The following is a 15,362-nucleotide window of genomic DNA, read 5'->3' on the forward strand; positions in this document are numbered from 1 at the left end:
CCGGCAGCGAGACCGGTGCGCGGCGACCGTCTACAAATGTCTTCTATATTGTGGCGGTTGGCATCAATGTTGCCAACTCCTCAGTAAGACAAGTATCTATCTCAGTATTCCGTTATCTCGAAAACGTTTTTTTTTTTTTTTTTTACCCATATTTTTTTTCCTCCGGGGCGCCGTAATTTACTAATACTTGGGTTAAGTCCATCAGTGTTGGGCATCCTCTAAAAAAAATGCTACTTTATTTTCAATTTCAATATGTAGAAGTTAGAATTAGAATTATTGTTCACGTTTTCAAATGACTGTGCTTTCCTTTTTTCATTTTAATAATAAAAACCCAGCACAGTATTATCATTTCCATACATGCCAAAGAAAAGGCAAGACTCAATGTTGTCACTTTATTCAGAGGGATCTCCTATATAAATATGCATTGTCTTTACATTCTGTGATTTCTTTTCTCAGCAAATGGTAAAATATTGTTTTACATAATAAATTACGGCATTGAAGACAGGATCCTGGTATTGGACATTTATAGCTGGAAATATTTGCGAAGAAGAGGTATACGACAGCTTCATGATGTCAAGATTTGGTAAAGAGGATGCAGTATAAAAGAATAAACTGCTTTTCCGCTATGATACAAACAAAACTTATCCAAAGAAGATCTACAATGTCACTTGGTGCATTTGTGTGCGCTATCAAGAGAAGCCCAGACGGGGGAAAAAAGTGCATGTTCACTCATCCAAGTTTGTGCTTATGTCAGTACTCCACCCTCCTACTAGAGTCCAAAAGTGCTGTTTATAATCAAGAGGAGGAGGTTCCTTTATGGAAGATCATGTAAGTCTTTCCTCGCTTGGCTGTGCAGCAGCACCTGGCTCCTGTCTGGAAACGGGTCGGCCCCGACCTTGTCACAAAGGCCGTCAATCATCCCGTCGCATGCGTGTGTGTGTATGTTCACTATGCAGCCCCATGTTGTCGCTGTGACTCCACTGTAAACATTTCTCATCACAGCCTTTATGTTCAGCACAATAAAATATATAGCAGATAAATAGATTGTATAGATCTTTGTGATAAGAACATACACATGGCACTGCATTGCCATGTGGGTAGATCACATGGTATGATGTCACATGATGTCCATTAATGTGACCATTAGTCCATCCGCTGGTGGACTGTCCTGTCACGTGTTGGCAACAAGAAGAACGGAGCAGCTGTACAAAATGCGCTGCCTCGGTCGGTCAGACCATGACGTGGAGATTGTCAGGTGAAGATGAAGCTTGTGTAGGAGATGCTCCTTTCACTGCAGGGGGCAAGAGGAAAAAAGAAGATGAACTCTCTGACTCAAATATTTTCACTAAAAGATAACATGATCAATGTCTAAAACTGGTCGACTCCGGATGGTGACTCTGGACAAAAATCAAATAAAATATACACAGAGATGTGAAAAAATGTTTGCCCCCCTCCCGATTCCTTATTTTTTGCATGTTAAAGTGTGTTTTGGATCATTGTCCTGCTGCAGAACCCAAGTTGGTTTCAGCTTGAAGTCACAAACAGATGGTCAGACATTCTCCTTCAGGATTTTTTGGTAGACAGCAGAATTCATGGTTCCAGCAAGTCTTCCAGGTCCTGAAGCAGCAAAACAGCCCCAGACCATCACACTACCACCACCGTATTTTACTGTTGGTTTGATGTTCTTTTTCTGAAATGCGGCGTTACTTTTATGCCAGATGTAATGGGACAGACACCTTCCAAAAAGTTCCAACTTTTGTCTCGTCAGACCACAGAGTATTTTCCCAAAGGTCTTGGGGGATCATTGAGATGTTTTCTGACAAATTTGAGAAGAGCCTTAATGTTCTTTTTGTGCAGCAGTGGTTTTCGTCTTGGAACTCTGCCATGCAGGCCATTTTTGCCCAGTGCCTTTCTTATGGTGGAGTCATGAACACTGACCTTAACTTAGGCAAGTGAGGCCTGCGGTTCTTTGGATGTTGTTGTGGGGTCTTTTGTGACCTCTTGGGTGAGTCGTCGCTGCACTCTTGGGGTAATTTTGGTTGTTCGGCCACTCCTGGGAAGGTTCACCACTGTTCCATGTTTTGGCCATTTGTGGATAATGACTCTCACTGTGGTTCGCTGGAGTCCCAAAGCTTTAGAAATGCCTTTATGAGCTTTTCTAGACTGACAGATCTCAATTAATCTCAGTGAAGTTATGTTTTAACAGGGCGGCGATCACTTTTTCACACAGGGCCATCCATGTAGGAGTGCATTTTTTTTTCTCCCTTTCATTTAAAAACTGCATTTTGTGTTCAGTTGTGTTGTCATTGATTAATATTTACATTTGTTTCATGATCTGAAACATTTTAGTGTAACAAACAAGAAATCAGGAAGTGGGCAAACACTTTCTCACACCACTGTATATACAGGTATGTACATGTATATGTCATAGCTACAGTGTATATATATCTACAGTGTATATTATATATATATATATATATATATACACACACACACACACACAGGTATGTACATGTCATATCTATATATACACACACACACACACACACACACACACACAGGTACTGTATGTACATGTATATCTATCTATCTATCTATCTATCTATATATATATATATATATATATATATATAGATGTAGATATAGATATAGATATATATAGATAGATATATATAGATAGATATATATATATATGCCTATATATGCATGTATGCCTGAGAGAGTAGCAACTGACCAAGTAGACGTCAAGAACCGATCCATCATCGCGGTCCACATCCATGGTGCTATGCTCCGATGTGAGGCAGATGGCGCTGTCCTCCAAGGTAAACGTGGAACTCGATGCGACGTCGTCTCTGAAAAGGCAAAAAAAAAAAAAAGCACTTTTCATATCAACGTGCACAGCAAACGTGCATGTGAGGGTTTTAAAGGCAGCTGTGTAAACACTCCTGTTATTGAGTGAGAAACAAGGTCACTCTGGCTGCTTAAGTCTTTTCCCCATCAAGGTCCACACATTTTATACGTATACATACGTATACGTATACAACACCACCGGTTACATACAAGCTTCCTCTTTTGTGTGTTAAAGGCACTTAAAACAAGACACCATATTGCAGTGGCGGGCGGTGTCACGTAACAATTGTACAAACCGTCAATAATCTACAAAAAACAATATAACAACGTGTTGCATTCTAGAATTGGGGAAAGAAATATAATGAGTGTTTTTTCTTATGACTAATACTTCAAAGTAACTTACGTACTCTTTACCGTATGCAATTACTAAATAATGTTAAGTAATCTACTGGTATGTAAGAAGACCACCCCTCATTTAGCACACAATATGAATGAACTCTCCAACGATAAACAACATAAAGCACAACACAATCATAATCATATAACGCACACGGAACGATGAACAACTCTCTGTCTGTCTTCTTTCTTCCTGTCAGAAAAGGATCATTTAAGAACAGTGCTCCCTCTGTGGCGTTCAGGCACACTGCGTAACTCTGAATGTTAGGCAAATAGGCTTTCAGACATCAGTGCTGACGTTATTGTAAGCCAGCTAGCTAGCCCTGCGAGATGATTCTGAAATCTGATTGGTTAAAAAAAAACAGCACCATTGCTAGCCCCATACATGACTAAGGCCAGCATTCAGAAGGCCCCCGCCAGATTACATTGGCATGGCAACACAAGCTGAAATTTGACTGGACAAAAAAAAAAAAAAAAAAAAAAAAAAAAAAAAAAAATCTAACATACACATCAAGTACTGAAAGCAGTGCAGCTAAGAGACAAGCTACTAAATGATGATATACTGTGGAGAATAAATGAAAACAATTTAATGGAACAAATACTAGTTGTGAATGTAGGTCAGTCTTTATAAAAGGTGTCCAAGATATTTTCTTAATGACAGACTTGAGGTGCAGTATATGCAGGAGATGGGCCAGCCCTCTGTCGTTCCGGTTAAATACTGCCTTCAACCAGTAGAGGGCAGCACACGTGCACTTTTCCTTGTGTGCAGCCTAAACTGTCCAGTGTGGCTTTCAGCACTTTCTGACGCAGGTGATTCACCGGTACTGCAAACAAAAGCCATAATAATACTGCGACGTATAGCTAGTTCACATGAATTTTTATACGTAAATTACTACACATAAATATCACAAGGTGTCCAGCACTGAATGATTATTTGTACCGGTCTCTCTCCAGGATAATGGCCACCAGTTAGGGCCAGTTTGAAATATTTACAAATAGACTAAATAGGACAATTTGCAGGTGACAAGCAGCATCGTGTAGCCTTCAGAATTTGATCCTACAAAGTTACTAGCCTTTGTGTGTCGGACCCAGGCATGCACTTACACAGTATATAATGTACAGGTATAGCTGTGTGTACTGGAGGCACTGAGTCACCACCTTTGTGGCGCACTTATCACCAATAAGACTGCATGACGCAAGGGCACAGGAGACAATATGCGTGGGAGCGTGACGTGTGTGTGTGTAGTTGATGGGCATGGCAGCACACACACACACATTACATCCTTCTGGACCCCAATGCCAGAGCCAGCAGGTGTTGTGTTTTGAAGTACTAAACTAGACTCTCTGAGGCAAGCAGCTGTGATATAATTAAAACAACAATAAGGAATAACTGGATTGTTTCTGCTCCCACTGCTCATAAAGTATAGTTTAATGCTCTTTAGCCACTTTAACAGCTGTAAGCATGCCTTTGTACAACGACAGAAGCTAAAGACGTCAGTAAAGATTAGGGTTGTCTTGGCTAGTCCACCACCACGGAGAAGGTGAGCAAGAGTCACCATGACATGACACTCTTCTGCTTATAAGAGGACAAATTTGATTTCAAAGCTATTTTAAGTTCAAGTTATTACATACTGTTGGTTTAAAATGCTTTAAAACAGATTTCAAAAGTAAAGAGGATGTACCTCTCATCACTTTGGTTGTCCACACCGACCAAGACGCAGGAGGAGGAGAGGGTTCCCATGGAGGAGCCCTCCAAGAAGGATGTGTTGGCAGGAACCAAGTAAGGATTCATGTATGAAGCAAACACAGCTGAGGACACAAAAGTCACATTAAGGAATTGTCATCACTTTCAAAGAGGCAGAATATACAGTAGATGTGCAAGAATGTTTAGTAAGTCACACAAACTAACTACAGTAGGTACGCCTCTTTATTCCTCAATCATCATACTCTTAAAGACTACATGCAGTGGTGTGGAAAAGTGTTTGCCCTCTTCCTGATTTATTTCTTTATTTTTTTGCATGTTTGTTACACTTAAATGTTTCAGATCATGAAACAAATGTAAATATTAGTCAATGACAACACAACCGAACACAAAATGCAGTTTTTAAATGAAACTTTTTACTATTAAGGGAGAAAAACAAATCCAAACCTGTACATGGTCCTGTGTGGAAAAAGTGCCAACGAAACCTAATAACTGGTGGGGCCACCCTTTGCAGCAACAACTGCAATCTATCTATTTATTTTCTATTCTGTTTTTCTATGGGGGTACACAATGGTTTGCTCCATGCTCCAGACCATCACACTACCACCACCACATTTTACTGTTGGTATGATGTTCTTTTTCTGAAATGCGGCGTTACATTTACGCCAGATGTAATGGGGCACACACCTTCCAAAAAGTAAAACTTTTGTCTTGTCAGACTACAGTATTTTCCCAGAGGTCTTGGGGATCATCGAGATGTTTTCCAGAAAAAGTGAGACGAGCCTTGATGTTCTTTTTTTTCCCCCACCAATGGTTTTCATCTTGGAACACTGCCATGCAGGCCGTTTTTGCCTTTCTTATGGTAGAGTCCTGAACACTGACCTTAACTGAGGCAAGTGAGGCCTGCATTTCTTTGGATGCTGTTGTTGATGATGTGGGGTCTTTTGTGACCTCTTGGGTGAGTCATCGCTGCGATCTTGGGGTAATTTTGGTTGGTCTGCCACTCCTGGGAAGGTTTACCACTGTTCCACGTTTTGGCCATTTGTGGATAATGGCTCTCACTGTGGTTTGCTGGAGTCCCAAAGCTTTAGAAATGGCTTTATAACCTTTTCCAGACTGATAGATCTCAATTAATGTCAGTTAAATTATTTTTAAGCAATCACTTTTTCACACAGGGTCATGTAGGTTTTGATGTCTTTTCTCCCTTAATAAAAAGGTAATAAATAGATAGTGATTTAGTGTTACATAATTCAACTGAATTGAAAGTCATTAGAATGTTTTTACAGCGCCAACGTATCATGGACAAACCTAGACCTCAGCATGCAGTTAAGAGAGAGAGGGCGCATAATGCTTGGATGCTTTCCTGTTGAATCTAAGCTCCAGTGACAAACAAGTTTTCATGTGTACCGTGTCCATCCAAACTAGCCAGACTGCGGGCACCCTCCAGATGGCCCCCCCTGTCTTTCTCCTCGTCCCTCTCATCCACCTGCGATGAAAGGATCTCCTGAGAGGACGACTTCAGAGCGGGGATGGATGTGCGAGTCCTCTTTGAAGGGGAGAATCTAATCTCTGCACAGAAAAGAAAGCATGCAAGCCATCAGACTAAAGTGCAGACTAATAGCTCTGCTATGTCCTCACATCACCACTTCAGCCATACACATTCCCACAGGGGGTTCCACATAGTTGCATAACTTGGTTGCTATATTTAATATCGACAGGAAGTTCCAAAACAACAGCCTGAATGGGAAAACCGTGTGATCGCTGCATGAGAGAGGATCAATCTATACAGTAGATCAGCCTTAAAAGCTCTCATAAGGGCCGGAATTAGAACATGGGCTATTTTTACTTCCAGAGTTGAATATTTTTATTGACTGTTGTACCTTTAAATGCTGGGAAATACCTTTTTGTGTGGTTGCCCAAAAACACGTTTGCGAGCCACAAATTGCCGAAATACACTCAGTGAACACAATTACAATTGATTTTTACCATCCAAGCATTATCTAGCCATTATTTCCCGTTTCCCTGCACTTTTTATACTATATTGCCAAAGCAACAAAATGTTCTATTTGATACTACATTACGCTCAATAATGACATTTTTAATAAGGTCTAAATCTAAGTCGTCAAAAAAATACTTTCTCTGTCATTAATTAAACCCAAAACATGTTTTGATTTCTGACTGGGCATTTATTTGATTTATTTATTCAACTGCTCATACATTTGTTCCCTTCCTGTATTCAACATGCACTAATTCACTATTTACATTAATCTTCCATACAATAGTTGTTTCTAAACAAAAAGTTTTTTCCCCTTCCCTTGTTGTTGTCCGGATCCATACCATTCTCCAATCCAATCCTTTGCGGTCTAGATGGGTAAAGTTTTCCGCTTCCAGGTCTTACTGTCCTTCCGTCTTTCGTGTTTTCCTGCGAGTGTCATTGAATGTAAATACATGGGTTCCTAATTCCAGTAGTTCTTGTTGAGCAGGCCCTTGCAACGTGGTAGTGATGTCAAATGTTATTGAATGTAATCCTTCCAACTGCATTGTTCTTTCTTTGTGGGTTGTATCTCCAATCTTCCTTGTTGTCATGGTGATGTGATCTTTGAGATTTATCGTTGATATCTTTGACAACAAGCACTCTTGCTTCACTCTGTTGGTCCTCCATTTAGCTTGATGGAGATTTTGCCATTGGTGCTCTAAGTACTTTGGATCTTTCCCTGCTTCCTCAAGTCTCGTGCTTTCTTGGCGACGTCAGCGTCGCGTTTTGTCAGATGCTCATTCATGTAGACGTTTGTACCTTTCAGCTTGAAGTGCGGTATTGAATTCCCTGTTGGTGAACTTAACAATAATGACTGGTGTGGCGTTGTTTCTGCCATACAGTGGGATGCAAGTATCGATGGTGTCGATATCCACAGCCACCTCCTTTGATTGACGAAAATTGGTTTGTTACTTTGTTGAAGCAACACCCATTTCATGTGGTTCTTCTCTGTTTTGGACTTCCCTGTCATTTGTCCTGGGTGTAATTTGGTGTACCATGAAGATCACATCGCTCATTCCTCTATCTCATCAATTGTATTTTTTGTTTGTTCAATGATATTTTCCTTTGATTCTTTCTCTTTCTCAAGGGCGGTGCAAGGCAGCATTATCATGCAGTAGTACTTTTATATCATCCTGTAGTACCTTTCATTGCGTAGTGGGTTTTTTTTTCTTCCGTAGGGTTTTTAACCTCCTTACGAGCAGCACGCAAGGCAGTATTATCATCTTGTAGTACCTTCATACCATTTGTAATGCCTTGGTATCCTTGCACAGTGCTCTATTTTCCTCCTTAAAGTTTATGACTTCATCCTGGATCTCTGAGAATCTCTTCTTGAGGCTGTTGTTCTGCGGTTGTACATTTCCAATCTGTGTTAGGAGGTCTCTTAGATCTAGCCTTATTTGTGCTACAGATTCCAAGTGTAGCTCGGTTATCTCCTCACTCAAGGCACAAAACAAATTCCAGTGTTTGTCATCTAGAAATAAACGTGATTTTGAACCCAGATTTCCATTCTTCAAGGCGCCATCTAATGTCAAATCCTCCTCATCGGTCAGCCAGAATGGCCCCGTTTCTGATTTTGGACCCGGATTTCCAGGACCGGTATCATTTGGCTTGTTGTTTGGCATTGTTGCTAGGCAACAACTTTGAACAGCAGTTAGCTGCTTAGCTTGGCTTGCTAGCAGCTGTCAGCACTTGTAACTTGTTTATTTTAAAGAATTTGTACCTCTTGCATGATTTTATTTATATATAAATATATGTATAGTATAATATAAAATAACATTTTTCTGAATAATTTTTGCGATGCGTGAAAGCATTCATTTGACAAAACAGAAGCTTGTGATTGAATGCCTAAACAAATGTCAAAACTCCTAACGGGCCACATGCCTCACATGTCACGAGCAGTTCATAGTTGATATATCGGGAAACAACACAAGGAACTATTCCTCCAGCTCATGTCACAACAGTGTTTCTGGCACACCCGTCTATCGTAAATGAGCAAGCAAATTAACAGTGAAAAATGACCTTCCTCTTTTTTATTGGCCGTTTCCTTTTTTCTGTGACAACAAAAGCAAACTTACGCTGAGTCTTCCGGAAGACCCGAGTGCTCATGAACTTGAGAAAACGGCTGGCGTAGAAGCCGGGTCGGTGCACCGACACAGAGTCCTGAGGACAGAGGATGTCTTTAGAGTTGACTTTATGATCGTATAAAAGGCTTCTTTCATAAAAAGCTGCAGTGTCGGTCTTTTTGGAGGGTATTGACTTACACCATCATACACCAGGGCTTTCCATGAATGTTCCAGCTTTTTGATGAATCTGCAGAGTGCAAAAACAAAACAGCTAATTAAAAAAAAAAAAAAAAAAAAAGCTTTACGTAACAGCTTTCTCTTTTTAGCTTCATCAGACCTTCATCGCTTCCCCCTTTGGCGCCACAAACTCTACTAGTTCAGAATTTTCCTCCTTCCATCCTATTTGGGATGATGTAACATTTTACCTTTAAGGGGCTGACATGGAGTGAGTGGATGTTTGTAGATATAAAAATAATTGGCTGTAATCACTGATCTCAACCAACCACTAACATTTTAAGTGACACTTTCCAGACATCTTATGTGCTAAAGGCCTCTGACTTCCTGTTACCACATCATCTTTCTCCCTCCAAGAAAAAAATCTGTGTGATGTGTGAAATCATCGTCTATTGACAATACGATTAACAATTCTGCCTTTACAAAGATAATAATGCTCAGTTTTGATTGACTGTCAGAGAGGTATTCATTTAACAATACAGTAATCTCTCATTCATTGTGGTTAATTGGTTCCAGACCTGACCTTGATAAATTCTTTATAAATAGTAGTTAAGAGCATGGAAAACCTGTTTACGACCTTCTAAATATGAGTGTTAACATCATTAGAGCCCTCTAGACATAAAATATCACCCCTACAGTTGCCTTTACACTCGTACTACTGTATATAATCAGGGACAAGGGTTCAGAGTTGAGTTTTAGCTTGGCATGGGTTGCGGTCGCAGCAGTAGCCCGTGTTATTATTATGATTATGATTATTATGTTATTATTATTGTGCCTGTTTCTTCAGCAAGCAAGTCTGGCGCTTCTGTTTCACCGAACATTAAAGTACCATTACTGACACCTAGTGACCAGCATAGAATACTACATATCACAACTTGAGCTGTTTCTAATATTTTGATTAACAAACCAATAAACACTGTACCTGTACGACTGTAGAATATCGATGATGCCAAGAAAGATGAGCAGCTTATCTTCTTTGTGTGTTTTGGCAGGGATGCCACCCATGCTGAAGACAAAGATAACACAGGAGTTACTCTTCTTCCTCTTCTGCACTATTCAAACAACATGTACTCGTGTAAATATGAAGTGCAGTGTTTGTAATAGATGTCTACAGTGCCCTGTGCAAGGTGGACTGCTGTTGTATAACTGGAGATTAAGACACAGGCAGCGTGCGTGTGTGCAGAATGTGTGTGTTCTCCATCTGAGCCCACTCACGTGTCATCTGTGGTGAGGGCTTCAGCAGCCTTGCCGTCCCCCTGGATGGACTCCAAGGCGGTGGAGTATAGGACCCTCTGGGCCACAGGTCTGGCTCTGTCCCCCACGGCCTGGCCCTGCTCGGGACCCTCTTTCTGGTTCTGGTCCAGGACGTGGACACCCAGCAGCAGGCTGTAGTCCATGATCTTAAAACTCTCCAACACCTGCAAATACAGCAAGGTTGGTCTGGGCGATATGGACCAAAACCCATATCCCAATATGTTTAGGTTGAATATCGATATACGATATATATCCCGATATTTTTTTAAGCAAAGTGAGTTTAGACAAAATCAAAGCCAAATATGCGTGTCAAGTTGTTTTATTAAAATAAATACTTAACATAAGGATGTTTTTTAAAATTTTAAAGCTACATGCATGATGCACATAAAAAAATCTTATCTAAAATTTTATCTAGAAAAATATGCTCAAATCCTCAGCTAATAACCAAAGAACAAAATATGAAGGAGTGGCCGATTTAAGAGGAATTGTTTTTTTTGTTGTTCTTTCCAGCCATTAGGGCAGATAGTATTATTGATCTAAATGCCCTTACGTGCTCAACAGATTTGCTCTGCCGGGGAAAAGTGGAAGATATTCTTCCCCTGTTATGCAGAATTTACTTGACTTTATTTGATGTTTTGTTGTTATGCAAATTTGGAGCGGCCGGGCTGGAGCAGGAGGGGATAGAAAAGAAGAGAAAAGAAAACAGAGGAGAAACTGCCATAAAGACCATGATGGGGAGGACAAAATAATATCAACAACCACAGTGATAATATTGAATTTAAAAAGTCATACATATTGGTGCTGATAGTAGTAATGAAATTATTAACCATGGTAGTGAACTGAATGACAATAACTGTAATGCACACATTAACTATAATCATATTGCAAACATAACCATTATTGTAATAAAACCATCATGATAACACCATGGATAAGTCAGTGTGGTATGTGGGGAAGTACATACAGTATGTAATGCGAGTGTGTATATGTACGTGTGTACAGCTATCTCTGTGTATGTGTGCATGTCTTCATGTATATAAATGTGCGCGTATGTGGAGCCCGGACCGCCCCAGGCCACCCCATGCCCGACCCCCGACACAGGACCCAGGCGGCAGAGATGGAACACCCAGCACCCGCCCTTACGGAGCAAACCATTGTGTAAATTTAAAAAAAAAACAACAGGGTAATGAATAAAATAAATAGATAAAAATAAGAGGTAATTGTTTGAGAGGAAATAAAAAAATGTCAGCAACTCAAAAATACTTTAAATTGAACAGTATTTTATAGGTAAACATTTTTAGAAGACACATGCATGTCCTTATTTTGTGCCAGGAACACCACCAACCTGCCAACTGCATCAGGCTTAGCAACTGTCTGCCTAACTTCCATCGTTTTCAGCAGGTTTTTAAAGTCGTTTTTTCCACTGTTGCAACGGGGACCATATCTTTAGCAATGTGATAGGACACCTCCTGATAATAGCACACCACTTTGCTTTTCCTTTCATTAGGACAGTGCGCAGCTTCACACGGTCCACGGTTTGGAGTTTGTGGAGTTTTTGAAGTACCTCCACATTACTGAGCTACCGCTTATTCCTTGCTGACTAATTCTTCCACCGCAGACACTGTCGCTTCGACTGCAGCCGCAGGGCTTCTGCTCTGCCCCTCCTCCTGCATGCAGGGATGAGGGAGATACAGCGCAAATCCAGTCTATATCGATATCAACGATATGGTTGATTTTGATATTGTGCTAAAGTAAATATCGTTATTTTTAAAATATCGACATATCACCCAGCCCAAGGTTTGCATGATTGTTAACTGCACAGAACATTTCCTGCTATTCCCCAAAAATTCTCAACACTCCATCTTCTAGAAAACACACATACTTATGCACACATTTTAATCCCCCCTGACATGAACCATCACCTCAAAGGCTAGAAGACCAAACAGGAGGAAATTTCTGTTCAAACCGGAATTCCAGCAAAATAAACAAGGTGTTTCTCCACAAAGTGTTACACACTGACTCGTGTGAGGAGCCTTTCACCCAGTTCCCAAAGTCTCCCGACATCTTGTCTCCTCCTGGCTGGCTTGAGGAAATAAAATAGAGCAAGCATTGAGCCAAACACGAAGAAGGGGAGAGGCCGGGGCTGACCTGTAAACTGTGATTAAAGGTAACCAGGTAGCTGTTGTCATCAAAGTGAGGCTGCTGACCCACATTATAGCCAAAGGAAAGGCGCAGTTATGCTTAATAATTATCATTCTGTTTACAAGAGGAGGAAGTCATTGGTAGGCGATTCTTGGTAATTCTATGTATGAGGAAGTTTGAGGACAAAAAATAAAAGATTGCAGAACAATTTCTCATAATCTTGGTCATTCACACTTTCTGTAAATAACACATTCCTTTGCTCAATGGGATTCAAAGGGAAAAAAAAAAAGAGTCATACCACAGAATTTTAAACATGCTTTTAAACATACAGTGTCCCATGAACACTTGTTTTACAGCAGGACAAAATCACGTGCATGAAGATGGAATCTACAATACATTGTTGACATGTGAGTCACACACACGCATATGCAAACACAAAATGACTAAAATGCAAACACTGGGACTTTTGTTTATGCTTTGCCATTTTCCATATCAAGGATTTGCATCCCTTCGCTCAAACGCCCCCAGTCCATTCAAACAGCAGCCATGTTGGACCAATACACACACACACACACACACACACACACACACGTGCGCAAGCACACACATACACACTAGCCTGCCTACAAATAGGGCATCATGTTGCCCCGGTCTTGGCTTTCCCAGACCCATGATCAAGCTGGAATAGCACAAAGAAAACTACTGTGTTTGTCTGGTTGTTTTGCCAAGATCTTATTTTAGTAAATGAGGGTAAAATGTGGGAAAAATACAGATTTGGGGTGAAAAAAAACACTATGACGCAAGTAGATAGTTGGCTACCGCATTAAAGCAACGATATGTAGAAACATGACCTTAAAAATGTAAATACTATTTTGTCATTTCCATAGCAATGCAGGATCATCGTTTTATAGTGGTCTCCATTATTGGTGGACCAGCCAGGACACCTGTGATGTTACATTAGCAATTCTAATGTCAAGGTTCAGAGTTGCAGAAAATGGTTATACAATGTTTCTCTCAAGACTATTAGTGTTTAGTAATATAAATGCCGTCATCCCTTGCTACAAAGGGGTTCAAACATAGCTCCCTCACTCTATCGTGGTTTTTCAAAATTAATTAATTAATTAATGATCGCTGTTTCGTGGTCGACTATGGCATATTATTAGTTAAAAAATATTGAAAGACAAGTTATATGTAGTATTCTGGTCACTAGGTGCCAGTAATGTTACAGTGATGAGACATTTCTTTACATTACATTACCTTATTCTTAAAGTGACGGCCATCTTGTGTCACATCAGAGACCCTGTATCCTGTGCACAAGCGTTGCACAATGTGGTGTGAACAAACATAGCAGTATTGTCAGAATATACGTCTATGTATGGCAGATTAACGTTAGACTGGCTGTCCTGTGTATCAATCAAGTGACACACGTCATAGTGAGGATGGATGATAGGCTGGTGTGGACCTTTTTTTTTTTTTTAATGCCATGCAATCGACCCACATTACGTTCAAGATACTACAACAACAAGGAACTTTCCCAATGCTAACAGTTAGTTATTATGTCTTATTATTATATAGTCTTATTATTGTTGATCATGTTTACTATATTAGGTAATACAAGTATAAAGGTAACTATAGGGGTGTTATTTAATGTCTACAGGGCTCTAATAATGTCAAAAAAACATTAATAAACAGGTTTTCTATGCTCTAACTACAAATATATTCCATTTTATTAATACTGAATCCTACTTCGCGGAAATTACCTGTTGTGGTCGGGAGCTGGAACCAATTAATCGCGATGAACGAGGGATGACTGTGGTTCTGTGAAAAGTGTCTTTCAACAATTGGAACATAAAAGTCATTATGCATGTTTTCTTTAAGCCAAATTATTTCATACTGCTGCTTTGACGTTTTTTAATAGTAAAAGAAGGAAGACTGATCCAAACAATAAAAAGTGGTGCTGGATATGAGGACATTGCTGACATCCTTAAAGTCTTTTTGTGTCTGGAGCCTATGTGGCCTATCTGAAACCAAGGATATGAGAATGTGCTGACACCGTGTGCAGATACAATCCCAAGAACGTGTCTGCAAAATATAGATATTCATTATTCATCAGATTTGGGACCCAGCGCTGAAATGTGCCTCTTGTTCAGTAAAAGCGCACACAATTTAATATCCTCGACTAGGCAGAACACAATTGTTTTCTAAAATAATAAATGAAAGTGCCATTTCTTTTGTGGAGCAGATATACTTTTTCTCTTTGTGCCAAGAAACTGTACAAATCACCCCTTTAAACGGTTCTTATGGGGTTAAATTATTGCAACCAATAATGGTTTATAATAACACAGACAGAAACAGGATGGTAAAAATGATTAAAAGGATTCATTGAGTTTTAGCCATAGGAATATAAATAATAAAAGGGAACGCAAATTGCATTTACTGTTCACCTTAACTACATCTATTGACTAGCATTAGAGCATAATGTGTCTTTAAGCTCACTCACTGACTGTACAATCAAATTCAACATGAATTATTCATGCATTGTGTTGCTCTGGTAATAGGGGATTGTCAAGGGGCTGCACAGTAATGCAGAGATGACTTAAAAGGAGGAAGGAAGCATGTTTATCTGAACATATGGGAGAAATATCACCCCTTTCCATTTCTGAACAAATAGCTCACATGTAATCTT

The 15,362-nt window shown here is 39.9% G+C and overlaps 1 protein-coding gene across 6 annotated transcripts in view; it reads right to left on the reverse strand.

Annotated features, from left to right (window-relative positions):
* Positions 1 to 361: 361 nt before the first annotated feature.
* Positions 362 to 15,362, reverse strand: part of pip5k1bb (phosphatidylinositol-4-phosphate 5-kinase, type I, beta b) — a 46,921-nt gene continuing 31,920 nt past the window's right edge. For 5 of the 6 annotated variants that reach the window (XM_054773340.1, XM_054773338.1, XM_054773339.1 and 2 more), the window contains 8 exons: positions 10,496 to 10,698; positions 10,203 to 10,286; positions 9,245 to 9,293; positions 9,059 to 9,143; positions 6,356 to 6,517; positions 4,929 to 5,055; positions 2,735 to 2,852; positions 362 to 1,291 (listed from right to left, as the gene is read on the reverse strand). In XM_054773340.1, the coding sequence (XP_054629315.1) occupies positions 1,289 to 1,291; positions 2,735 to 2,852; positions 4,929 to 5,055; positions 6,356 to 6,517; positions 9,059 to 9,143; positions 9,245 to 9,293; positions 10,203 to 10,286; positions 10,496 to 10,698 (831 nt within the window). In that variant the 3' untranslated portion in view covers positions 362 to 1,288. Of the gene's footprint in view, positions 1,292 to 2,734; positions 2,853 to 3,727; positions 4,071 to 4,928; positions 5,056 to 6,355; positions 6,518 to 9,058; positions 9,144 to 9,244; positions 9,294 to 10,202; positions 10,287 to 10,495; positions 10,699 to 15,362 lie in introns of those variants that run through there. The other variant, XM_054773341.1, reaches the window with a different exon arrangement.

Source organism: Dunckerocampus dactyliophorus, chromosome 4 (genome assembly GCF_027744805.1).
Source record: "Dunckerocampus dactyliophorus isolate RoL2022-P2 chromosome 4, RoL_Ddac_1.1, whole genome shotgun sequence".
Classification (NCBI taxonomy): domain Eukaryota; kingdom Metazoa; phylum Chordata; class Actinopteri; order Syngnathiformes; family Syngnathidae; genus Dunckerocampus; species Dunckerocampus dactyliophorus.